The sequence below is a fragment of the Centroberyx affinis genome, unplaced genomic scaffold (assembly GCF_046629955.1).
Source record: "Centroberyx affinis isolate AG114_WGS23_722 - 3 ecotype Tasmania unplaced genomic scaffold, CSIRO-AGI_Caff_v1 ptg001289l_1, whole genome shotgun sequence".
Lineage (NCBI taxonomy): Eukaryota > Metazoa > Chordata > Actinopteri > Beryciformes > Berycidae > Centroberyx > Centroberyx affinis.
The window spans coordinates 97,664-124,181 of record NW_027279795.1 but is presented as its reverse complement, the minus strand read 5'-3'; the positions used below and the strand labels follow the sequence as shown (position 1 = coordinate 124,181).

The 26,518-nt window shown below is 42.8% G+C and overlaps 3 protein-coding genes across 8 annotated transcripts; 1 reads left to right on the top strand and 2 right to left on the bottom strand.

The window, feature by feature from the left end:
* The first annotated feature begins 1,037 nt into the window (after positions 1 to 1,037).
* Positions 1,038 to 17,350, top strand: thrap3b (thyroid hormone receptor associated protein 3b). 2 transcript variants are annotated; one of them, XM_071525335.1, is made up of 11 exons: positions 1,038 to 1,402; positions 5,008 to 5,153; positions 8,752 to 9,582; positions 11,094 to 11,732; positions 11,825 to 11,991; positions 12,213 to 12,324; positions 12,446 to 12,521; positions 13,257 to 13,438; positions 14,398 to 14,629; positions 15,150 to 15,299; positions 16,125 to 17,350. In XM_071525335.1, exons 2-11 carry the CDS (start codon positions 5,026 to 5,028, stop codon positions 16,350 to 16,352), a joined length of 2,745 nt encoding a protein of 914 aa, XP_071381436.1. In that variant the 5' UTR covers positions 1,038 to 1,402; positions 5,008 to 5,025; the 3' UTR covers positions 16,353 to 17,350. The 2 variants fall into 2 exon arrangements, with proteins under 2 accessions (XP_071381436.1, XP_071381437.1); XM_071525336.1 differs by having other exon boundaries at positions 1,323 to 1,395.
* A 140-nt stretch (positions 17,351 to 17,490) lies between these two features.
* On the bottom strand, positions 17,491 to 22,914 carry eva1bb (eva-1 homolog Bb (C. elegans)). Of its 5 annotated transcripts, none has more exons than XM_071525339.1 (4): positions 22,808 to 22,914; positions 22,575 to 22,669; positions 20,079 to 20,229; positions 17,491 to 19,298 (listed from the first exon to the last, which is right to left on the bottom strand). In XM_071525339.1, the coding sequence occupies exons 3-4, from the start codon at positions 20,143 to 20,145 to the stop codon at positions 18,862 to 18,864; spliced, it is 504 nt and encodes a 167-aa protein (XP_071381440.1). In that variant the 5' UTR covers positions 20,146 to 20,229; positions 22,575 to 22,669; positions 22,808 to 22,914; the 3' UTR covers positions 17,491 to 18,861. The 5 variants fall into 5 exon arrangements, with proteins under 5 accessions (XP_071381440.1, XP_071381438.1, XP_071381439.1 ...); XM_071525337.1 differs by having other exon boundaries at positions 22,347 to 22,669; positions 22,808 to 22,913; XM_071525338.1 differs by having other exon boundaries at positions 22,347 to 22,669; positions 22,802 to 22,854.
* A 1,271-nt stretch (positions 22,915 to 24,185) lies between these two features.
* Positions 24,186 to 26,140, bottom strand: lsm10 (LSM10, U7 small nuclear RNA associated). Its single transcript, XM_071525372.1, has 2 exons — positions 26,049 to 26,140; positions 24,186 to 24,933 (listed from the first exon to the last, which is right to left on the bottom strand). The coding sequence occupies exon 2, from the start codon at positions 24,894 to 24,896 to the stop codon at positions 24,501 to 24,503; it is 396 nt and encodes a 131-aa protein (XP_071381473.1). The 5' UTR covers positions 24,897 to 24,933; positions 26,049 to 26,140; the 3' UTR covers positions 24,186 to 24,500.
* Positions 26,141 to 26,518: the final 378 nt, after the last annotated feature.

Here is a 26,518-nt window from a genome sequence, read left to right as displayed (position 1 = left end):
ACAAAACATGGATGATGTTGATTTCGGAGGTTGTGACAAAGTTATGTAATGTGTAAAGAAAATGTAAACAGTTGAGGGTAAATAGGTCATTCTTAATGTTTTATAAGTAAACCACAAAGCCTTATCAGTTTTGTTGGTGATCTGCAGATCTTGACAGTAACCTACATGCAGGTATTGGTTGATTCGACAGGCAGGTAGCTTGTCTCAGTTGAGTAAATTACAATTTCCTCCAACAGGAAAAGAATGGGGTAGGGGTAGGGGGTGGTGGGAGCAGATCTGTTGTCAGTGATCCAAGGCAAGACAGTGGGTCATTGATGGGCTCCCAGGATGCCTCCAGCAAAACAAAGGATAGGCTACTATAATTGTATTACTTTATCTTGACAAGTTATCATGGCAAAATATAAGATAAGTTCAGATTGTCTTTTCTGGTTATAGATTTAACAGCTTCCAGTATCACTTTACCACCTACAATATAAAAATATGTCATTTTGTATTTAATCATAGTACAATACCTCTATAATCTACAAACAAACATTTCTGGGGTCTAAGGGCAAAGCCCTCTGAGATGTGGATCCCAGCTTAACGTGGCTTTGTGGCACAAAACAAAGAACCTAAGAAACCCCATCTGACATGTTTGGTGTTAGATATGACACATTTACGAATTGCGTAAGTGCCTACACTGTTGGTGGGGCAATAGCAACAGTGGAGAGAAGTGAAATCTATGAGCAGAATAACCATCTTTACACCATCTTTCATTCTATTAACATGTAGGGAGTGAAATAATTCTAACATTACACTGCTACTCAGTTGCTGGGGACCCCTCGAGCCTTTTCAATGAACCGTGGTGGTCCCTGGACCCCATTTTGTGAACCATCCTACTGCAGTCCATTAGTTTGCTCTAGATATGCGAGGTGGAGGCCTGGGGAGAGGTGCAGTTAACAAAGCCTGGCTTGAGGAAATTTGACCCCCTGCTGCCTTCGTTACACAGAGTCTCGCGTGATTTGAGCGAAACGATCGTAGCACAGTGAGCTAATGGTGTTTGTCGTTCGTCAGCTACAGTTACATCGAAAAAATGTACATTTCGCATGATTTGACAGAATCATAGCAGCATCCATGTAACTTTTTAGTTGGGAATAACACAAAAGTTCGAACGTCCTGCCTTCAGTTCGAGCACATTCCGTCCGTTTTGTTTGCCTTGTTGCTAGCCAGCTGCTAGCTTAGCTGCGCGGCGCTAGCTAGCAGCAGGTAACGAGCTAGGTAGCTAACGTTAGTTGGATCTGCACAAACCAGGAAGGAGGCAGCAGTCGTTTGAGGCAGCTTGGCTTGGCCTCAAAGGTTGCTTCACTTCTGAAATCATTGACTGGAAAAAGACCACGGGCAGAGTTGTGGAAACAGGTAAAAGGTAACTGCAACACAATTTCATTTTAAGCTACTGTTAGCTAGCAGCTCCTTAGCTAATTATTTTGTGCTTTTTATAGCGCGAGCCTAACGTTAGCAATACATTTGTGGATAGAGCAAGTAACGTTATGTTGCTAACGAACCTGCTGCTCGGAGCGTTATAATTACGCCAAATCAATATTGTGGTGTTGCCCGTCACCGTAGCTGTTAGCTAGATCTTTTTGACGGCATCTGTCAGTTTAGTTTTTGTTGTGTCGCTCTATTGTAACTTAGTGGTAGCTGTGCAGTGCATGGAGACTTGGGTTGTCTCCGATCACATGAGGGGGGAAATTAGATAATTGATGAAAAATAACCGCAAAATGAGCGAAATGAACATCCACCCCAATGTCGTGATGTATCTTGGGTAGGTGAATTGATTTGCGGTGTGCGGGACGAAATACATTTTAGGGTTGGATAAAAGGTACTAGAGCAGTGATATGAATCATCTCTCAGATATGCTTTGACAGCTGCATTTTAGGCTGTAATCGCTGTACAATGGACCACTGTTGAAAAATAGATTCATATCCAATTTATTAGAGATTGCCCCTAATTGTTGGGGGCAATCTCTAATAAATTGGGGGGGGACGGTAGGCCAGGTTGCTGCTATTGCCTTACTGTCTTTGGACAACATCAATCCACATTGATCAATATCAGCCCACATATCGGCGTAGATGTCAAAGTAAACCTGAACCAATATTTGTTCTGCATGATATGTGATGGTAAGTGCCTACTTGCTAACCCCAATGAGCAATTACATTCCCATACTGACCAACCTTTTAGCTTTTAAATACAAGATAATGGATAGCTAGGTCCTGTGCAGTGGTAATTATCTACAGGTGCCTTGAATACACTGCCTTCTGTACAACAACATGCAGGACAAGTAACTCATTTAGATGCTTTCAGCTGTTTTTCCACTTGAGCCCCATTCTCCTCTCTAGAAGAGCTAGTCAGAATAGAATTGGGCCTAGAGGCCACATCCTGTTAGAGACAAATACAAAACTGGTGTGACGTAGGCCAATTCAAATTCCACTGTATGTGAGAAGCGGGTGTAATACATGTTTGCTTAATACTTATGTTCTACAGACAGTAAGAGCTGCCAGGATCTATGGTTCAAATATCCTCTGAGACAGTGTGCACTATTGAAGTGGAATAACCCGGTGAAAAATTCATGTTCGGTTCCACTTCCTTTTTCTTTTTAATGTCAACAGCTTTGGTTAGATACAGTTGATAATATAGTGAAAGTAAATTCACTGAGGCACTGCGCTATAATTACCATTCAGTGCATGCATGTGCACTCTGCAGGGCGTTCTGCACAGCCTTGGGATTGAGGGCAACAGCACCAGGGATGATGCTACGCATGCAAACTCTTAGCTTCTAATTATTAACCATAAGGCTTATTATAAATCAATCCCTCCCTTGATCTGTTTTTACTTGCTAAAGGTGTTTGTCGAGAATTTCAGCCATCTGCTGGGTGATGGTAATTGTTCAAAATGATAGGTTTAGATCCTCTTTAGTTAGTTTGTGAAAAAGTTATCAAGAATGTGTGCACTTGCAATGCAACACTCCCAATGCATCTCTTTTCATTTTAAACATTTTTATCATCACCTATTATGCATTTGATTTGGTCATGATGTGTACAAAGGGAATTTTATCCTAAATAAAATGTAAGTGTTTCAGACCATAGAGATTAGTTTATACAGTTTAATCTCCATCTCTCAACTGGCTTTTTTTTTTTTTTTAGAGGGCATACATAAAGAGAATTGGCCTTTTCGGGGATAAATAAAGCATCCCAAACATACTAGGCAGCAGGATCAAAGAAATGCCGCAAAATATTTGGATGTGGCTAGTCATTTTGTCTGTCCTGCCAGCTGCTTTGGCATGTTACAAACAATCCTTTGGAGTTTCTTTTCTCCTATTCTAAAAATCCATTTAGTTGGTAAAATTGTAAAACTGGTCAGTGGATGTTTATTTATTCATTTTTTTTACCAGATACTGTTGCCTGTAGATGAAGATGTTATTTTCTTGTACTGCAAGGTGGGCATGAAAGAACCCTTAGATAAACAAGTGAGGCCAGGTTGCATTCTCAAAGAGCCTCTTTGATGATCTTTTACTCCTGAGATGGTCATTTTGATCCAGTAGTTAGCTTAAGCTCAAGGTGACTTAACTGAAATGTTGTTTGTTTTACCTCAGCATTTACTTTTTTCTTAATAATTTACAGAATGATGTTTTGGTAGCAGTGAAATGGGAAACCTGGGCTACTTGACCCCTGACCTGCTGACACTCGCATGGCCCCATTTGAGCAACGCACGGTCCTCTACACTTTAATTGTTTCTCCATGGGGTGGTCTGTGGTTACCAGTGGTCCCAGGGAAGCTCAACTCATGTTTTTTTTCCCATTTTAAATAGTTGTTTAATGGAAGACTTCTAGTGTTGGATAGTTTTTGCTGGTTACTATTAACGCTAAATGCATTCCTACATGAACACTAGGAATGACCTCCTGACCCCTTGTGGATCCCAGTTGGGTTCCTTGTGTGCAGACTTAGTACCTGGCCCTGCATTGTGTCATCGATTTGTTTAGGCTTCATGCTGCATTTGGGTACGTGATCCCCTTAAACTCAGTGATGTCAGAAGAACTTGGGGTGTCTTATAGATTTATTCTTTTTTTCACATTTTCTCGTCCGGCATTGTCATATTATCAGTATGGAGTATGGAGTATGAAATGGATTATTTTGCGAAATATTGTGATCGCCATTATTAACGTTGATTGTCTGGATGATTTGAGGATCAAAATTATTTTTGCATCTTATATCAGCAACTGCAACAGACTGTAACAGAATTTTTCAGTGTTGCTATTATGGAATGACGATCATTTCTTGCGGAGACTAAAAACAAAAATAAATATACACAATTGACTCTGCAGCCCTAACCGGATTCTTGTTGTGAGAAACTTTGATGACAGAATCCCTGGAATTAGGCTTGATCCTATGCAGTTAATTGCAGGGATTGTTGCAGCTGTCCTTGGGTAGTTGCACTATTTCGGTTGCATCTCCAGCCAGCTTTTAGTCCTCTTTAGCAACAGACTGTAGGCTACATCTTGTGTCCACAGCAGCCCAGCTTATCCCGTCTCATTTTGCTGCAGGCCGATGTGCACATGTTGCCATGCTGCTCTAGCTGTCTATTGCAGTTTTAAAGATATGGCATTCTGCATACAACTTGTTAGCCTATGTGTGATGCTGCTAATTTTAGCCACTGCATGGGTTTTGATTAGATTTTTTCCCCCTGACAGTAGAAGGTCATAAGGGGCTTTTGTGGTTGTTGTCGACTCTAAAATGATAGAATCGTAGTGTATTTTCTTGAGTTGTGTTTGACATTTGGTTTTGAAAACCATTATTGCTGAACATCATAGAGAGAAACTAGCCTGCAAAACGTTTGGCTTACGGCATTTTTTTCACTCCTTTAGTCAACATTTAGTGAGTAAACTGTGCATGCAAACAAAACATTAGCACAATTTTCCCCTTTACTCGGGTAACAAAAGCCACCTCTTCTTTTGTTATCTGTTTTAAAAATCTAGACAGGCCTAACTGCAGAGATGTCTAAGGCCCCAGATTCTCCGGCTCGGTCCCGCTCCAGATCAAGGTCGAGGTCCAGATCCAGGTCTTACTCCCGATCTCACTCCAGAAGCCGCTCCCGCTCAAGATCCAGAAAGCGTCGCTACAGGTAAATCCACTGCCTCCTTAACCGTTTGCTTTGATACTGTTTAGAACCCTCTTGTGTTTTTGTGATAGATATTCAACAGGGCCTGACTGATAGAGGATTTTTGGATATTTAATGATCAAAATTATCCAATAAGTAATGAAAGGCAATGCTTTACTGGGATTTTAGAGCTGCTAAGACGAGTTGGTTGGCACAGTGCATAAAACCCTTAGAGCTGTTGTAAAATCACTGTTAAGCTTGGCCTCGAGTGACTTATTGCTTTCAATAAAAAGCAGTGACACACTATTGTAATAAACATTTTTTTTTAAAATGTTTAATAAATTAAATGTTCTTCTTTCAACAAGCACTATAGTTCTAGTATGAGTTGTGGTTTTAAGTTAATGCATTAATTTAACATTTATGCGGTACCTTTATTGGATATTGAACAAATCAGAACCAAACAGAACTGAGGACTGAAACTATTTGTTTTATCATTACCAATGTACAGTATATCAGTCAATATGGACTTTATTTGTGATAGAACGTAATTTCCACACAGAAATCAAATTTAGCTTGGAAAGAAAATTATCAGTGACAAGATGCTTTGATAGTTAATTTCTCTCTGTTTTAGCAAGCAAATGATTTGTTTCTGTATCAGCTGACATCAAAAAATTTTCAATCGCATATAGTTAATGGATTTTGTGATATGCAGGCACTGATTGTTTCTGTGGATGTTTGTCAATGCCGTTAAAACATTAACACAAATATTGGCTGATTGTATTGGTGTCCTCATTATATCTGTTTGGGCCTGGTCTTCAGGCTCTGTACAAAGCAGCAAGGAAAACACCAGCTCATATTTCAGTTGAACATTCACCCCTCCATTTGCTTCAGCGTGACAGTTATTTCTCTTCACTGATGGAGCATACAGGCAGACGGAGCATTTGATCTGTCTCAAACCACAGTGCTGCCGTCTTTGCCAGAACTCGCTATGCAATTTCTCTCAAGTACAGTGTACAAACTGAAGGCATAGTTTCACCTAAACTGCAACCACAAGGCAAAGTAGTAACCCCACATAATATCTTGTCATTGTGTCATCAGTTTTATTAGATTTGATTTATCAATCTGTCATTTTTGTCTAGAGTTGAGAATTGCCAAGGAGCTCTTGTCTTGGAGTTACTTGCTCCATGCTATGATCATATTGTGATTTTTAATGTTTTGCGATTCACCAAATATTGAAATTTGATATTGTGACATAGCCATTTATTATTTTTTTCTTTCGCTAGACTCATTTGAATTAAGTAAAATTTAATTAGAAACAGTTATTTATAGATTTCACAGTCTTAGTCATAAAACTGTAAGTAACAATAAGGATACTAAAAAGAGGAGTAGAAGTGGGGGGAAAACTGTACATTTTATCTGCCTTGACCTATTTTAGATTGGCTCTTGAGTTGCATAATTATTTTTCCGTTGTGGGAGAAAGGCTGACTAAGAGCCTTCAGAATTTTGCATCAGCCTGCTTTGACTTTCATAAGGAATCTGGAAATCTCTCCAAGTGTTGATGACTTGATGACTGACTCTTTGACTAAGTGTTACGGTTTTTAAATATGTTTCATATATTTTGAGTCTGAGTGCATCCCACCCTGGCAGAAGATGTGTAACCTTATTGTTGTCAGTCTGTGTTTGTGTTTTAAGCTCAAATCCAGAGGTCAAGTACCTTTCACAAGCAGTAAATTGTTGGAAGGATTTATGTGGTTTTTTTTCTGAGAACGTTGCTACACTTCAAATCAATGATTTGTCAAAGGGAAAAGGGGTTGAGAGAGAGTACTACTGGCCTTGCTGTATCTCCCTCCCGCACTCTTTACTCCCTCCTCCTCTATGGATTAGAGCAGATCGCGTCCCTGGGTGCTCCCCTTTCCATTACATACATTAAGGCGACAAAGACTGTCCCTCTCCTGGGATGGTAGCTTGTGTGGTATACTGCACAATCCAGGACTGCTCTGTTCCAATGAAAAAGCTCAAGGGGTAAGCTGACAGATGGCACTTCAAGTGCTTCCCATAATGGGCTTTGGCAAGTATTTGCTAACTTGAATGTTTTGCCCAAAGCTTTTCGGGTCATCAGGCACTGTATGTTAATTTCACGCTTTGCATGTATATTCCTGGCTCTGAATTTGCGTGCTACTTTACATTTCACCAGAATTTTAGGTTTGTGTTCTGGAAACATCAGCACTAAAGCAAGTTTTGTCATTGTTACTCATTGTGTTTCACAAGTGAGGCGACGGTATGTCATTATGCAACTGTTACTATTTGGTTGCTAATATAATGTCATGAGGATTTCATTCATAATTTAATTTGAGTTAAAGATATACTCTGCAGTCTTTGCTCATTTCTTTAGTCTGCTATCTTTTGGATCCCTTTTTTATCTGCCAGTTGAACGCACATAAAACTTGGTGTTGTACTCCTCTCAAACAAAAGTTGTTTGCTCTCAATGTGACAGTTAAGTGACAGTTGACGTAGGAATATATTCACAGGGTTAGGGAGTTGGTGGCACAGTGCATACATCTTGAATGTTTTACATTCTTTCTTATGTTGGTAGTCACCCTGAGGTTGTTTTGATCGGTAAATGACGCATCTACATACACACCCATTCAGGTTCAGGATGAGCGGGGGTTAGCTCAGTTGAGTTTCTTTGCAGTGACTGGTGTTATATCGCCCCCTTTTGGCCAGAACCACAGTTGGCCACTAGTAGTTTTCTGTCTTGTATCAGTGCTGCACAGAGTGGGGCCTGGGGACCACCAGCGGTCCTTGTGGGGGTTCCTGGGGCGTCTCCAGCAAAATGAAGAATAGTATAAGCCTACTATTATTTCACTCCCTGGAGGTTAATATAGTGAGAGAACGTGTCAAGATCTCAGAAGTTTCATTTTCCCCACCACTGTAAGAATCAGAGGTTTCACTCTCCCCACTGTTGTCATCAATGTTTACCAAAGCACCATCTGCCAGATAGATGATGAATCACTTTTTAACTGTAATTTTTGTTTTTCATGTGGGCAATTCTCCTGAATTTGAATGAATCAGCCTCCCGAATCAGCATATTGATGTTACCATGTTGGGTGTTATGCATTTTTAAAGCACTTGATAATTCAGATTTGAATGGGATCAGAATGCATGTAAACACACCAAACAGAGCTTGTTCGTCAAATTTTCTGCAGGGGAGCTGCTCCCAAACCTCTGTGTCTAGCTATACTTTTTGTCTTTGTCTGGCTATGGTTGTTGAAAACACTGGTTATAAAAATATAATATATAAGTCTAAAAACAAAAATCTTCTCAGATGGAGTTCCAAATATTTTGAGAACATTACCTGATTATTCTAGGGTCATATGGATATTTTGTTAAATGTATTATCAGGGCGTGATGACTCTGACTCTTGCACTCCTCACGGTTAGTTGCTTGTAATGTCGGCGATCCAGGAATTTAGGCTTATTCTTGTGCTGCAAGTCATTGCAAGTCTCTCTGAAGAAGACTATAAACAAGCTGCTCAGTTGACTTTTTTTTGGATAAATAAAAGTTTGCCCCCTCTAACATCTTTTTTGCTTCTTTTGCCTCTTCCCTCTTCTCTGTCATCCAGTTCTAGGTCTCGTTCCCGCTCCAGATCACACTCTCCGTCCCACAGAAACTACCCCACCAGGGACTATCAGAACAACAGAGGAGGGTTCAGGGGCTACAACCGCGGCTACCGCAGGCCCTTCCACTACCGCGGCAGAAACCGAGGCTACTTCCCGCGTGGTCGTTACCAGAACAGGGGAGGAGGTAACTACGGCTACAGGGCCAACAACTGGCAGGGTGGTGGCGGCGGCGGTGGCGGCGGCGGCTGGCACGATCACCACCACGACCAGGACCACCACTCGCACAGCCCCAGGAGGGGGCGCTCCCGCTCCCGCACACCCAGGAGGCGCTCGGGCAGCCGCAGCCGCTCCCGCTACTCTGACCGTTCGTCCTCGGGCCGATCTCGCCGCTCCAGGCGCTCCAGCTGCTCCTCTCGGTCCCGGTCTTCGTCCCCGCGTCACCGCAGTAGCAAGAGCAAGCCCAGCTCCAAGGACGCAAAGGACAAACCTGCAGAAAGCCATAAAGAGATACCGGGTCAGGCGGCGGACGGCAGCGCTATCGAGAAGGCATCAGGGGGTAAATGGATTGACTATGACACCAGCCCCAAACGCACCAGTCCAGACACTGGCCTTGCTGCTGGTGCCAAAGAGGATGCCCCTGCTGGCCCTGACAGCAAAGGGCCCGGGAGTGGAGGCCCTCTGTGGAGAACCATCGGCAGCGCCACAGCTCCTGCCCCTCCGACCAAGAGTCCCACCAAGTCCGGGCCGACAGCCTCCTTCAGCGGCTTTGGGTTCTTTTCAAAGGAAGACGCCAAAACTGGAGATAAGACTGTGATTTCCTCCGCCTTCAAAAAGTATGTTTATTCCCTTTATCTCCATAGTTAAATCTGTCTCCGTTAGTTTTTCTTTTTCTTTTTATTAAGAAGTTGTATCTTCAGTATTTGACAAGTAATTTTTCCTTTCAAATATGTTTAGTCTTTTTCAAAGCTCCTTGGAAGAATACATCTTAAAATGGAATACATATGACACACACATTGAAAAAGTAGACGGCTGTCCTTTTCTTTGCACTGAAAGGAGGTTGTATGAAATCCCACTTACTTAGACGGCTGTGGTTAAGTGAGTACAATTATTGCAATGTGAGTCCTGGTCTGTTATATTTGCTTTAGGGATGGGCATTTTCAATAATTTTCACAGATGAATTTGGCAAATTAACACCAGCTGCCAGCCAAATGCTGCTAAATGTCCGTCTGGGGCTGGTAAGTTTGTCTACCATACCAGCCACTTTGGCAGGCAGCCACCCGTCATTTGGAGGTCCTATTCTATTCTAAAGATCCATATGGCTGGTGAAATAGTCAAAGTGGCAGATGAATTTTGGGATTCGCCAGCCAATGTGGCATAGAGATGAAAGTTATTTTCATTCCCTGATTAGAGCTACAAGATTTCCAATGAATTTATCTACCAGAATTGTCTGATTGTAGGCTGTGTAGGGCACTACTGCTATAAATTGCTTGATAGTCATTTCAAGAGAAATATTATTACTTATTACTCCCTGGGAGCAGAAATTTGTTACCCTACTTGTCATATTACTTTTTCATTACAACCCCAAAATAGGCAATTGCATCCTCTCTTACCATCAAAAATTGGGATAACTTGACTGCCTCGCCTGTCTGCTTCTGTGTGACTGGTAAAATCGAAGTAGGGAGAATACTTAGACCCAAAGAAAGTAAACGTTTCTGCCATTTTTCATGTAAACTAGCTAAGTGTGTTCCCACATGAGCTGACAGGAAGATGACCAATTATGACAAAAACTAATCAAGATGTGCGGTGGGAGGTAGTTTTTGGGTATTTCAAATTCAATCTGATGTTCAGAGGGGATGATAACATGCTGTGATCAATTTAAAAGATAGTGTAGCTCGCAGGCTCCCATACAAATCTCTGAATCATCGGTTTTGTGCTTGTGGATTTTTTCACTACATTTTCCTTTCTAGCTTTCTTTATCACAGAACTCAACCATGTTTTTCTGCCACGAGAATGTATTAAATCGCTAAGCTCTCTGATGCACTCATGCAACTCTGAGCGGACAAAAATGACGGGAAGGAACACTCTGTGCATAAGTGCATCTTGACATTTTCACAATCCAATCAATTACATACTAAAGACACCCTGAATTACTGGGTATCAATCATGCCCATCCCTGGTGTGTATTGTATCTTTTCAATTTCAGAATGTATTTGTCTTGTGTTTCATTTTCCTTCTTTCATTGCTTTCCTAAGTCTTTGATACCTTAACCCATATTACAGAAAAACATAATAGTATTTTACTTGGCATGGCATGTACTAAAGCTCAGTGTGCTTGTCTGTCTCAGGTTCTTGGCAGAGAATAAAGGCAAAAAGCAGCCATCTGAGAAGGAGAATGGTCGTGATAAGGAGCAGAGCAACACGGAAAGGGAGCTGGAGAAAGGCAGCAGCAAGGCGGGAGGCCTCTTCAACATCACAGCCGCGGCGTTCGGAGACTCCAAGGAAGACAAAAGCCTGCCCTTCTTCGATGCCGGGGAAGAGGAGTTCCTCAAGTCTCATGGGCTGAAAGAGAGGGAGATTGATGAGGACAGGGAGGATAATCCCAAAACCACCCTCACGGCACGGGACATTTTCGGGAAATGGGAGGACGAGCCTAACTATCCAACCTCCTACCCGACGGTTAAGGAGAAGAGCCGGAGAGATGCTGAAGAGGCGGAGGACATAGATCACATGGAGGAGGAGTTATACCGCAGCCGCAAGCACAGCTCCAAGAAGGAAGAGAAAGCCAAGAAGAAGGAAAAGAAAGAAAAAGAGAAGTCCAGGAGAAGTCCGTCCCCGGCCCCAGCACCTCCCAGAGAAACCAGAGAGAAGGACCGGCCCTTGTTCCCCGGGGCCCTCCCTCCCAGGGAGGAGTCGCCCGCATCACGCCTGTCTGTGACTAGGGAAGACTTTGAACTCAAAATCGGCTCCTTAGATGAAATGCCCAGGTATGTGTGGTAATGTCCGCTCATATAATGTATACAACACTTAGATATTTTTGTTTTAAACCCACCCTATTCTCGTTCTCCCACTCTCTCAGCTCCTCCATGTCTAAAGAGCGCCGTATGACCCGAGATCTGGTGAATCCCACCAAGAAAGATCCGGAGTTCCGCTCCATTTTCCAGCACATTCAGTCGGCACAGCTCCGCCGCAGCCCCTCTGAGCTATTTGCTCAGCACATAGTCACTATTGTGCACTACATCAAAGGTATAGTATGGTCTGCGTCGGGCTTGTCCAGTCTCAAGACTCTAGAGACTCAAGATAGCAAAGACAACAGGAGTTTGGACAGTTGACCAGATCCATTGTTAAATGTCCAAACAATCATTAATGATTTGCCATCATTCAAAAATCATTTTACAGCAAATGAATGCTTCAGTTATTTGAGTTGAGTTCTATTTGAATCACATGTTTTTTTTCTTTATTTGCAGCCCAACACTTCCGCTCCTCTGACATGACTTTAAGTGAGCGGTTTGCCATGTACCAAAGAAAAGCTGCAGAGGTAGAAATGATGAAGCCAAGGAAGAGCCCAGAAATCCACAGGTATGGAAGTCTTCCTTGTAACTGTGTGAACATGAAGCATGATGCAATTTTCTGTCATCCTTTTGTGAGACATGTAGTTATCGTCTACTGACATGTAGCTTTCTTTCTGCCCTTCTCTCAGGAGAATCGATGTCTCCCCCAGTGCCTTTAAGAGGCACTCTCACCTGTTTGAGGATATGGAGGAGACCAGCTACAAGGTGACCAGCCCTTTTGAAATTTGACGTATATGGAAACAAGCAAATTTGAGACGGTCCAAAGCAGCAGTATTCAGCTTTGTGCTTTTCTTTCAAAGGATGCATAAATCTTAATCAAAAGAGCCCACTTGCGTTTTGTAAATGCCAAGCAAGCCCCCAGCCTATGAGATATGGTTATTGATTGGGTATGTACGAAGCCAAGCAAAGGCTAAAAGGAGGTGACTTAAGATCCTGAGTTCAAGCCTCTCAAGGGACCCTTATCAATGCCATTACCTTGTAAGTATTTTTCCTCAAAAAATCAAGCAAACAAAGAAATGTGAAATTCTAATTTTATTTTAAAATGCTATATGCATGCTGCTGGTTCCCACAACTAGTTATATTTGCTATATTAATATTTAAGAAGTAAACTGTATTTTTTTGTATTGTTATTCTTTGATATTTGTTACAAATAATTGTTTTACTGCATCTGTACCAGAATGTTATCCATTGAAGTAATGATTGTGATTAGTTGGGAGTATTTTTTGTCTTAACCACTAGAGGGAGTACAATGCTAAAGATACATCTTCATTTTTGCTCCAGTGATACATTTTTTTTTTTACTTTTGATTTGCTTCTCATATTAACAGTATATACCATTCATGTGGTCATGATTACTCCATTTAAAAAAAAAAAATTGCCCATCAATAATGAAACCAACGGGTGTAGCAGCTAACGCGGTTGTGCTGATATATCTCTGCAGGACCCGAGTAAAAAGCTCAAAGGTGATGTGATGGACCTGCGCCTGGATATTGAGAGACGTAAAAGGTTTGCTGGGAAGGAGCGTGAGTACAAGCGGGATGGGGGCAAGAGCTCAGGAGGCTCGCGAGGACCGAGCAGAGAGCGGTCCTCTGAGAAATCTGCCAAGCACCACAAGAAATCCAAGTAGGTTTAATCTGTGGGCTCAGCGTGCCGAGTTTAGACTGTATCAGCCCCTTCAATGCAGTCTGTACTTGGTGTGCTGCACATCAACAATAGTCATGGAATGTTTGGAGAGTGGTTACCAAGGGTTATGAGGGGCGTGCCGCCATGTTGGAAGAGTGACAACAAAAGGGAATGATTGCAACATTATCACCTCTTCCTCCTCCCTGATCTTTTTTCCACCCTTTTATAGTTTAATGTGAACATCCTACCACTGCACAGAAGTTATGCGTCTTTCAGATAGGACACAGTTTGCTCAGTGCTTGCTGAGAAGATATTTTCTAGATGTTTGGGAGAGTTGAGATAGTATGTGTGTGGGGTGGGAGGGAATAGGTGGAGTTTTCAAGAAGCAGGGCAGAGCCATTCATAGCATCTGAAAATATAACATCCAGTGGTCATAGATTGCTAATCTCCACTGCATTTTTAAACACACCTGGTATGCCTACTTTGTTAGGAACTTGCTTCCAGGAGATATTTTTTCTACCGAGGTCCCTATACAAAACTTTACGTTATATAATTCAGGAAATTCTGCTTCTAAATGCTACTAGAATCAATTTCCTCCATTTTCTTTCCCTCCCTGACGGGCTGCTTCCCTTGCCATTCCTATTGGACGCACAAGTTTCATTGCAACATGCGGCGCAAAAGTTTAACTATGCTGAACTTTTGGCGCAAGGGTCTGCACTTCAAAAAATCTATGTGAAAGTAGCTTTAGGCATTGTCTTGTATTGTAAAGGAGGAAGAGGTGAAAACGTAATCATGTCCTTCATAACCCCTGTAACCATTTTACAAACTTTCCAGGACCTCTACTCCATATCTTCACACAGTTTTGCCAAATTATTGATTTCAAGATTATTGACCCGTAAGACTCATATGTGTATTTATGATGCTCACTCCCAACCTTTGTGATTTTTTCTTGCTCGCAGGAAGAGTAAGAAGAAGCGGGATCGCTCTCCGTCCTCCTCTTCCTCCTCGTCCTCTCCATCCCCTTATCCTCCGTCTTTCAGAGGTAAAGAGTACATGGGGGAGGGGATGGAGCACATGGAGGAGGGCTACAGTCAAGCACGCTATCCCCCGCGGGACTACGGCGGGCCGGTGGACAGGGGGCCTCGGGATTATGAGGGCCACAACACGGAGAGGGGCAGAGGACGCGGATTTGTAAGTCCCCGTCTGCTGTGTTAATCTCTTCCACTATATATGGTTTTCACTGTGAGATACTGACGTCTCATCTTCTTGTAATTCTCTATCCTAACAACATCACTGTAGACTACACTTCTCTGCTCTGTTCCTTCCTCCTAATGCTAAGGAACATAGTGTGGATGATGATGATGATGATAATGATGATGACACTCTTTGATACATAATCCATGCACTACCTGATTTTATTAAGGTAAAGTAGCTCAAATCGGTGGAATCCTACCACTAAATAAATGCCTGGTTTCCTACAGTATAGCCTGTATTTGTGCTGCCTAATGATTGTCCTGTGTGTTCTGTTGTTCCCATCATTCTTTGCCTGGACTACCGACTGATTTCCTTCTGTACTTGATTTTTCTGTTAAAGTCTATGAAAGTACTGTTTGCCATCAATTTTGGAATCGATGATTGTGGAAAAATGCTGATGCTGAAATGTACTCGTCGCTTAACTGTGAGTTTGAGCCTGCCTATTGTTTTGATTTCAGTACCCCAGAATGAGGGGAAGGGGTTGGAACAGGGGCAATTACCCAGGCAACAACAGCAATGGCAACCCCGCCAATATGAATGCCCCAGTGCGCCCTCCGGAGGAGGAGTGGGACCCTGAATACACTCCCAAGAGCAGGAAGTATTACTTGGTGAGTCTGAGAAGCTCCAAACTGATTTAATGACACATTCAGGCATTGATTAATCTGTTGCACTTCGCTATTAATGTTCAGTTTGATTATAACTAAGTAATATGAGCTCATTAATACCACTCATGTATTATGTGAAGACAAGTATGATGACATAGAAATACTTGCAAATGAATGCATTCATTAGATTCATTAATGACCTCTCTAGCATAACTGGTTATGCTTAATATATCATGGTGATTTTGGCAGGACATCAGGCAGCTCTAGTACCTCTTGTTTTTATATTGGAGACATCTTAAGCTGTGCTGTTTTGCACCCATTACTGTGGTGTTTCTGCACTGCGCTTCCCAGTGATCACCTGTCAGTCAAACAGTGTGTCCAGTACTGTGACGTCTGTTTCCTTGGATTATCTGTTGATGATGTTTGAGTTTCTGTAGGTGGCGCTCTTTTCTTTGTTTGTTCAGCCATGGTGGCTATCACTGCTCATGCTAACTACCCAGTTCTTCTTCTGTTTATACCAAAGAATCTGCAATTGCTGCTTCCGGTAACGTAAAACGCATCACTCCCTGTGAAGCCAGAGGATTTTTCCATGGAAAGACCTACCGACACAGAGAGTTTAGAACAGCAAATGTTAAAGCTTTCATGAACTGGGTATAGGTTGGATCATTGTTGTGTTGTATAAATCAGTGATAAACGGTAGCAAAACAAACATTTATTTATATGAAGATGTCACAGAATATTACTTGAACCAGAGTAAATATTGTCCTCTTGGGTAATACCAGCATAATCACTTTTCTCAATCTCTCCCTGCCTGTTTGCCCCCTCCAGCACGATGACCGCGACGGTGAGAAAACCTGGATCGACAACCGCGGACGGGGCCGGGGTTCCTTCCCCGCCCGCCGCGGACGGTTTGTCTACCGCAAGGGAGGCAGCAGCCCCAAGTGGACCCACGACATGTTCCAGGGGGGCGAAGAGGGGGAGCTGGGAGACGACAACATGGAGCTCGACCATAAAGAAACCAAGGCTGTGGGAGACTCCTCCGCCCCGAAGCAGTAGACTGACTCCCCTCATTACTGCCATCGCTCCACCAGGTCTGGTAGCAGAGGTTAACTGCACCGCCGCCAGCGTCCCAGCATCAGAATGTTAATAGTGGTAATAAAGGGGTATTTTTTTTTTTTTTCTTGGTTGGTTGTTTTTTTTTGTTTTTTGTCTTTTCATCCGCGCCATCTCATCGTTTAATGGTTAAAAATTGTTAAATGAGTTTGAGCCTTCTTACAATTTGGGTGAAGGAAGAAATGTGTAATTGACTTGAATGAAGAGCAACACTCTTATTTTAGTTTTGTATGACAGATCTTAAATTCTGTTCTGTTTTTTGTTTTTTTTTTGTATGTAACAGTGCATTTCGTTCTCTTGCTTTGCAGTTGGTTGGCACTGAGTCACTGAGTGCAGCCTCTAATGGTGACAAAAGTTCAAAGATGGCTCGATATTCTCTGAAAACACGACAAAATAAATGCATTTGTGCCTTAGAAATTCACATTACAGTAATATATGTACTTGTAATCTCTCTTTCCCTTTGTACTGCTTTTAATTGCAGTACTAAAGGAAGGTATTAGGTGATTTGCTTTTTTTGTTTTTTTTTGTTTAATTGTTTGTGTTTAGGGCAGTGATAAATCTTTGGTGGTATTGCATGAAATGTTGGATTCATACCTCGCTCCATGGGACCAATCAGTAGAGAGCGTAGGCCTCATAATTGTTATTTACAAATTCTCAAACATGGAAGTTCACATTTGTTGTACCCTGGACTATTGATGTTTCTCACTTATATTATCCAGACATTTTCATATAGTGCCACTTCACCTGTATTTCTCTTTAGGACGTAAAGACATTTTCTTATGTGTGTGCTGTATTCTCATTGATTGTGGATGTTCTCAGTTTAAAAAAAAAAAAAAGAATTTTCACTGTGTAAAATGGACGGATTGGCACCAACATCCTTTTGGCTTGCTTTGCTTTAGAGCTGATAAACAGATGTAGGTTGTGCCTCAATTTAGGTAAGTGGCTACCTGTGTTTAGATTTTTAAGATGAATGAATAGTTATTACAAAGGGGTAATACATATATAGATATATAAAACCTAAATTATTGCAGCCTCTTTAAGTCTGGGGAGGGGGAAAAGTCAAAACAGAATATGGTTCATATTCTTTTTTTTTTTTTTTTTTTTAAATACACCAATAGCAGTAATCCTCTAACATACTAAAACTGCACTTCAGTTCAAACCTGCTCTCACAGAACTAATGTCACGAAAAGTGAAAAGATACCTGGCAAAATTGTGACAGATGTTTTGTCAAAGGTAACGATTAGTATATTTTTCGGAGGAGTTGACACAAACTAGCATAACTAGGTTTTGTGAATCTCACTGTGCTGCTGTGTGTCCCACTTTAGACTGTACATACTGTATGTACTGAACAGAACTGTAGGACTGTACGTTTTTTCTGTTCAAATCTGAAGCTGAAATCTTTTTTACTGTTCCTCAAGAGCTTTGAATTATTTGTCTTTTAATTTTCAATAAATCTTTTCTTTGAATCAGTTCACCTCTGTGATTCTCATATTTTTCTTTTTTACCATGATCTACAAAATGTTTTTTTTTGTGCAGACTGTAGGAATGTTAAAAAGAGCGCCCAGTATTGAGTGGTATCTGATGACGCTTGAAGGATGTCATGGCCTGTTTTTGCTTGGACAATTGTGAGTAAACAATTTGTCAGAATGAGCACATATTTAACATCGGGACATGAGTCTTTCACTTTGGCTGCGTTGAGAGTTGTTTTCTCTGGCTCCTAAAACAATCTCCGATTCAGCCAGTGCCACTTACAACAGGACACTTCAGGGACACGGGACACAAGCGCTCCAGTTGTAAAATAAGCAACCTTTTCATGCCCAGAGGGCTGGTGGAAGGAGAAAAATTCAGCCGACAAAACACAGCGGGTCTCCTGGGAAATGGCTTGGATGCACTGGGGAAGCTCTGCATTGGTAATATCTACAGTATGGCAGAGGTGTGTGGTTCGGGGGGGACAAATGGCCTTTTCATAGCACCTAAACAAGACATCTCTTCACCAGAGAGCTGCAGTGTTGTAGCTAAAATAGAGAGGGGTGCTGGGAATTGTGGAAAGGGAAACACAGGAAGTGACGGGGTCAGAGACGCCGGCTGGCGGGAGGGAAAAGGCTGGAGGGTTTCTGTGGGAAGCGGTCTTCTCTGCTAAGATTAGCCCACCCTGAAATTGCCTCCGTGGGAGCAGCTTGACTAGCAAAATTAAATAATCACAGATGGACGTTACTGCTTCCAGTGTGTTCAAGTCGAATACACGGCACTGTTCTGGTGTTTACCCAAAAAAGTGGTTACAATTTTAATTATTCACATTGCAACGATGGAGTAGAATACAGATGAAGCCAAATATGCTGCATACAAAATTTGTTTGTCATATGTTGAAAGCACCCACGCAAATATAACCATACAAATGAAGGTAAACATGTAAGGTTATGAGTTCCTGCAGGTGGAGGTGGATTGGTTGGGTTTAGTGGTAATGCACCCGGCCAATGGTCCCTGTCCCTGTGACCAGGATGTCCGGTTGCCCGTTCCTCCATATCTCCCTCACGATGCGTTCCCGCTCCTCTAGACGCCGCGCCTTCTCCAGCTCCTCCGCCGACGTAAACACATTCACACTCCTCAGAGTCCCGTTGGACTGGCTGCTGCGCTCACTCATGGGGCCCACTGTCACTTTGGGGATTTCTGCTTCCTCCCCGTCTTCTTCCCCAATGCTCTCATCCTCCTCCTCGTCCTCCTCCTCCTCTTCCTCGCTGGACTCCTTCAGCTGTCTCCTCTCGGGGGAAGGGGGAGGCTTGCGGTGGCTGCGGGTCCTGCAGGCAATGCCCGTCACCAGGAGGCACAGCGCCAGCAGCAGGCCGAAACACACGCCCATCATGAAGTACAGGGCGAAGCTCTCTGGATTGGCTGTATGGGCAGAGGAACAGTGGATGGGTTTGTTATGAGTTCCAACAAGGAGTCAAAGACAGTTTTCTTGAATCTTAATGGAATACTGTTTACATCTTTAACTATACATGCTATACAGTACACACTTCTACACACACCTCCACAAAGACCAACAATAATATGAATTAGATTAGGTACGTTTTCTGAAGAAAATATGAGGTGGTCACTAGATGATTTCTAGTGGTTGCTAGGGTGTTACTAGGTGGTTGCTAGGGGATTAGTAGTGGTTGCTTGGGTGTTACTAGGTGGTTGCTAGGATGTTACGAGGTGGATGCTAGGATGTTACAGTGGCTGCTTCGGTGAATACTAGTGGTGTTACCACGTGGTTGCTAGGTGACTATTCCTGGTTGCTAGGGTGTTACTAGTTGGTTGCTAGGTGATTACTAGTGTTTGCTAGGCCTTGAAATCACACTAGTAATAAATGTGAATAACAGTAGTAGTGTGTTCGCCTAGCTCACTAAATATGTGTGCAGTATGGACTTGAGGGGGCCAGAGACAGAACAAAATCTGTGTGCTCAACCATTTTTCTGCAGCCCGGATATTAGAGTTGTCACATGATATTCAACAATGTGCAGAGAGACGCTGTCAAAGTACAGCAGAGGCAAGCCAAAGAAAACAGAACACACAGGTACCTGGAACTGACTGAGGCTGCACAGTGAAATTAATTCTTAAAGCATAAGAATAACAGAAAAGGAGTCTTTGGTGGAGCTCTACAGTGCGCTGGACACTGTGAGGTTTTACCTTTGATGTGAGCGTAGGTTGCCATGCTGTTGCTGAGCAGCTCCATGTCTCTCTTAATGGGCTCCATTCTGGTTCACTCTGGGTTCAAACCTCTCATCTCCAGGACTCCCTTTTACGTGGTTAAGTCTGGACTTTCCACCCACGTCAGATCCTGTGGAACAACACAATGCAGACAGTTAGGCTGGAGAATGAGCAGTTAAATCCCTACCAATTCCCATTAACTGTCTTCTGCTTCACTCTGATATTGTAATGATCTTTCATAAGGGACAGGCAGTGTCACTTATAAAGCCACAAGGGTCGTCTGAGCTCATCATAAAGATGCCAAAAGCCTGAGAGAATGCGCTCCTCCAAATCTCCACCCATCATTCCTATGATCTAACACGGAGTCAGAGGTGACCGGACAAGGACATTGTGTTCCTCGTAAGTGTTTTTACACTGGGGCCCGCAGTGAGGACAGCGACATGTTTATATTAATGACATTTCTTCTGCAGTGCCTGAGGAGTCTCTTTTCCGGTGCAGAGCAGCGGGGGGGGGGTTTCAGTGGGTTTTTTTTCCCCCACAGAAGAAGTGACATGTTGGCTTTCACATGTGTGTTTGGACTTTGGGTTGCATGTCCACTGGGAGAAACTCAAGTTGATAGAGAGGAATGATAGGGAAGGAATGAGAGAGTGAGAAAGAGAGACTGGTGGTCGGAGGGATTGGGACAAGCATGGAAACGGTCCCACTGTTACAGTAAAACTTAACGACTGATGTTTCCCCCCTCCTCTAACATTCCCTGTGATTGCACCAACACTGTGCGTGGGAGCAGAGTGTTTTTCTTTCTGGTACTTTCTCTCCAGGGAATCTAAAATCATGCCCTGCTCCAATCTGTTCTCCCACCCTGATCTTTATCCTGATGACTCTTGGCAGACCCTGGACACTCTCAAAGGCCCCCTTTTTGGTTTTTTTTTGGTGCCAATTACAGCGGTGGTCGCTATGGTAGCAATGACTGCTCGCTGGTCTACTGACTCATGGGAAATGGTTGGGTCTTGACCAGCGTTGCCTTCCGTTCTGCATTTAACTCACTTTCACAGAAAGAGGCATATCATCTGCATCCTCAATTTGCTGCCCCCAGACCTTAACGGCATAAGTGGAGTGGGTAATTTTGTTTTTGGTTCAGCTCATGTAAAGACAAACAACATTTTCGTTTAATTAGGCCTGGGCCTAAAATCTCATGTCACTGTAAATTACATAGACTAGTGCTTCTTACATATTACAGATTGCTTTTCAAACCTCAGATCAGATGCTTAATCAGCTATTGCATTTGTTACAGATAACACCAAAATAACTAAAAAACATTACAAGCCTCTAACAAGCACAGTCTCATTTGTTCTTCCCTTTTTACATGTAGAAGAAAACTCTGTGATGAAAACATTTTGCATGCAAAGCTCGATAAAACTTCATGACAGCCAGAAATAGTTTGTGGTGAAGTTTGTCCTAAGCCTGGAGCACCACGCCAATACCAGGAGGAGACAAATGGCCATTTTATGCAGCCATGGTCTCGGGCAGACAGATTTAACACCTAACATTTCCAGACAAGTCCAATAACTTCTGGAGTTAACTGTGCACATGCATAGACCGGCAGCTGTAGCTGTTTATGTGACCCATAAAACGCACTCCCGTTCAACCCTCCGCGTTTCCTGCTTAGATAATCCTATTTAAGTAAAAAGATGAAACTTGAAACCGTCTGAAGAGGCTGTTGTTTTACAGTAGTCCTTCCTGTTTCCTCCAGATGTTGTCCTAAAGCTACAAGAGGTAAGACTCCAGCAGTTCCTCAGATGGGGAACGTTGCTGTCAAAAAACATGCATCAACCACAGTAACTACTAAGGTACATAAGGGCTGTAACAAAATACATGTGTGACAAGCTACTGGTTCCTCTGATCCTTTTACTCTCTGAATTTACACTAAAGAGGCTTTCATGCTCTTTGGAGCTACTACACCTATAAAGAATTTTACGGTCTGTTGCATTATAAAGAACATGGCACAGTCCCTACTAATAAACCAGTTTGTTGCCTTGTTTATTCCCTCAAAGTGAGAGAGTATATTAGGTAAGATCCTTGTGAAAATTTGTGAAAATCAATTACCCTGACAGGACCCCTAGGGTGGAAAATACAAGCTGACACTTATCTGAACATCAAAGATATCTGCAAATGAAAAAAAAAAGAAAATTGAAAAGAGAAATTGAAAAAAGAAAGAAAAACATAAGATTGGATCAGAATGTCACTCACCTTGGTCCTGCACAGCTTGGCTACCAGTGAATATACCACAATATTTCCACTGACCAAGATATTAGTTCCAGATCTGCCCTCAGGCTGTCAACCAATATGTAGAGAAAATCCCATCACACAGTGACACACCAAAACCTGAAGAGCTCCCAAGAGTCGTAGAGGAATAAGAAGTGTCCGTCACTCCAGGAGCTGATGCTGCTGCAGAGAGAGAGAGAGAACAGGACTCACGTGTGTCGCCTCCCCAACATCAGCCTCAGCTGTGATCCACTCCCTCTCCCTCAGCCAAGAAGGGGTCCAGACTCGCGTTAAGGAGGAGGTGTTTCCTGAGAGATAAGTGAAACGGAGGGGAACTTCATCAGCATATAGTCAGCTTTCATCTGTATAAGACGCTGGTGTAGAAACCCCCCCCCCCCACAGAAAGAGCCAAAAAAATCCGACCACACTATGATCCTCACTCTTACAGAAAGCTCTCCTGACTGAAGGTATTCTGCTGTGTGTGGACTTCAGCCTGGTGCTTGACCAGACGCAGCAGAGGGAGGTGATCTCTGCTCTGCCGGCCTCAGACGCACCACACTGAGGTCTGTTCAGTGTTAAGCCAGGAGGGTGGAACAGGAAATAGCTAGTCGGCTGCCATGGGCACAGGGCTGCGGTGCTGCGGGGCCTGAGGCTTAATTGAGCTCTTTGTATTTTAATCTCTGCTTTTTTTTGGGGGGGTGGGGGGGTGGGGGGAGCTCAGCAATACGTCCCTAACTGAGTTTAAGCAAATAGTGGAACAGCAGCACAGACTAGCAGGTGCTGTTGTTTTCTGGAGTTCGTGCAAACCCAGGCTGTGTCGATCATAAAGGAATTGTTTATGCGGTCAGGCTGTGTATGCCTCTGTAAAGTGCTATTCTGAGCTCGGCGAGTGTTGATGTGGCGCTCTGTCCAGTGTTTTCAGCAACGCAGTAAGCAGTCATTATGTGGGTTGCTGTCATTCAGATGTTCTCAAGGTTGGTTTTAAAGAAAACATTGGCGAGAGAAAAATATCTCCCCAAAAACCAGAGGCAGACCGCAGCTCTGCCCGGAGGCCAAAACAATGATCCAGCTGCCCAGGGACATTCCTGAGATCTGGGTCCATGTTCCACTTGCTTCACCGCAGCGTCTCGCTCCATGTGAAAGATATAGCTGGTAACAAGGCTCCCTCTACACTACAGGCTTTATCTCTGCCAGCTGCCTCCGCCTGTGTTGTGTCAGGCCTGTCCTCTTCCTGACACTGCTCAGGAATAACATACCCCTTTGCAAATTCCTTGAATTCTCAAACACACACATATTTGTGTATCAGGGAACACTGGGATGGCAGTTTCCAAGGGAAACACTCTCTTCCTTTCACTGCTCTGCTCCATTCCATTGGCTAAACAAAGTCCCATCCTGCTCCCTGTCAGTCCACCAATCACAGGAGAGAGTGACAGCTCGGTCTTGCATCGAGGGAGTCATGTTGGTGAGATGGAAAGCGAAGCTGTGGAAACGCCTGTTTGTTTTTCCCTCTGCCAGACTAGTATTGATCATGAGTAATGTTTTCCCCGGCGTGCATGTGGCCAGTTATTAACTTTGGTCTGGTTTCACACACAGACAGATGGGTATTGTAGTCTGTGCCAGGATTACTCAACATCCATACCCAAGAGCAAATATACTGACACCTTGGGCCACACCCTCACTCACTGTTAATTATTATGTTCCATAAAAAACACTGTTTTGTTAAGCTTAAGCTAGGCTTATGTACTGTAGCAAAGAAGTTACTGTACTCTTAACAGAAAGGCTGAGGAAGTACAATAAATTACTTGTGTAAAAAGAAATGTCTTTATTTACAATTTCCATACAGTCTTTACAAAATTATTGTTGTTTATGTCTTCTTCAAAGGAAAAAGTAGAAAAATGTTCATCTCTGGTTCTGTATCTATAACAAAACAGACCCAGTTGTCAACATACAAAATAGAAGACAGCCAACTCAACAGTAAATTCATCTGCTGTGATGCTTGTCTTTAAGTCTTCATCACTGAAACAAGGAAAAAATGGCTTGTGTGTCTCCAAATGTTTTTTTTTTTTTGACTCTTCGTCACAACCCAAAACAGTACCCAACAGAAATTCTGTATCTTTCTACAAAACAAAACAAAAAAAGTCAATTCTTTTTCTTGGCATACTCCTTCCTGCCGCTGCCAAAGTTGCGGACCCGGTGGATCTTGGCCAGCTGGGTCTGTATGGTCTCCATGATGTCCAGGTGGTCGGGGATGTGGACGTAGCGGACGTTCCTGCCGGTGACGAAGAAGTCCTGCAGCTGCGTGAGCCGCCCCCGCCGGTCCCGGTACAGCACCTCCTCCAGACGCACGTTCATGAAGGCGTCCACGTTCACGACGCGGCCCCGCGCCGTGCTCTCGTCCCTCAGGTCCACCGTGGTCACCTGGCCCTGCAGGCCCTGCAGCAGGATCACCAGGCTGTTCTCGGCGATCGTGCGCTCCCGAATAGAGCCGGCTACTTCAGCTAGTGCCGGGGTTCGAGTCCCTTCCTCTGACTCCATGGACGCAGGTGAAGGGATTCTCTGGCAGGAGGGATAGCTGTAGGAAGGCAGGAGGTCAACAGAGGTCATATAATTCATTACCAGCAGGAGAAATTTATACTTCTATCCAAAACTGATGCATCTTAGAGCTGAGGGGGCTGTGAAACTCCAGTGGTAACTTACATTTAATGATTGCAACTGAATTATATGAAATAACGCTACGTATAGTGACAGGGTTCCCGCACCTTTTTATTGATGAACTTCTAAAACTTCTCCATGACTTTCCAAATTCCCATGACCATATTTTAATGAGCCTGAATGAAAAGGTAACCCTCAGCTACATTAACTTAAAGAATTAGTTTATTTTTCCACTCTAAAATCAAGGATTATAATATAACTTTAACTCTGTCAACAAAAAACAGTCAGCAAACAATATTTTCCTCCAGTAGGAAGGTCTAGACTGTTTTGGAGCCAGCCATTTGAGTATTCAAGAAATAAAATCATTAACTTAACAAGTACAATTCCATGACTTTTCCAAAAATGTTCTCACTTTTACTATTTTTTCTTTTTTTTCCAGGCCTGGAAAATATAATTTTAAAATCCCATGACTTTTCCAGGTTTTCCAGAAGAGTGGGAATCAATCTCAAATCTCATTTGTGGCACAAAGCTGAGAGGTGTAGGAATACTACTTTAAATTGTGGATGAAAAATCAAAAGAAACTGTATAACTTGTATGCATTTATTATGGAACATTTTGGTCGTTGCTGCTAAGTTCGTCTATGCTGCCAGACAGTTTGAGCAGGTAAACAACGTCTCTTTTCTGTGCTTAAAAGCAATTTGGCTGGTAATAGGTATTTACCATGGAGGTATTATGCATTTACATCCAGCTCAGCTCATTTTAACGTATCATTTAACCGGGAAAACGGTGATGTTACTGTAGACACCGCTATTGAATCGTTTCGTATGTGCATTTAAACCTCGAAATTAGTAGCGTTTTATTTTATAAACCATAAAATATTAAGCTAATGTACGTGAGTGTTTGCCTGCATGGCCAAATCTCCAAATCATGAGCAACAGCCACCGTGGTAGCTTAAGTGGCTGATTTTACTGTGAACATGATTAAAATAAAGCTCGTGTTACATAGTTATACATATATGTCATGTGTTACAGTTACCTGCATTAGTTTAAATCCTTAATTCATTTGAAACTCATACCTGTATAACTTTTTTGGGCGGGGAAAGGACCGCTACAAAACGTCAACAAAACATTTTTCTCAAAGAGGGAAGAACAAGGAAGAGCAGCGTGATGACGTTTCACGTTGCGCCACAGATTTCCGTCAACACAATACACCAGCGCCCTCTGGAGGCTCCCCGCTGCTACTTGAGAATAAAACAGTATCATCCTGGTTTGCACTATAATCTAGTCCAGTTCCCAAACTTTTCCAGTGTATAGGATCTCCCAATAGACACATATTAAACCACGGAGCCCCATTTGATAGAATTTTGTCCTAAGAAACCCTAATTTAACCCTAGCCTACTGGGAACTGCTGATCAACTAGTAGGTGAAAAACAGAAGACAAACAGATATTTGAATAATCACTTTACTGTAATGAAAACATATACAGCTAAAATTACCAAATATGGC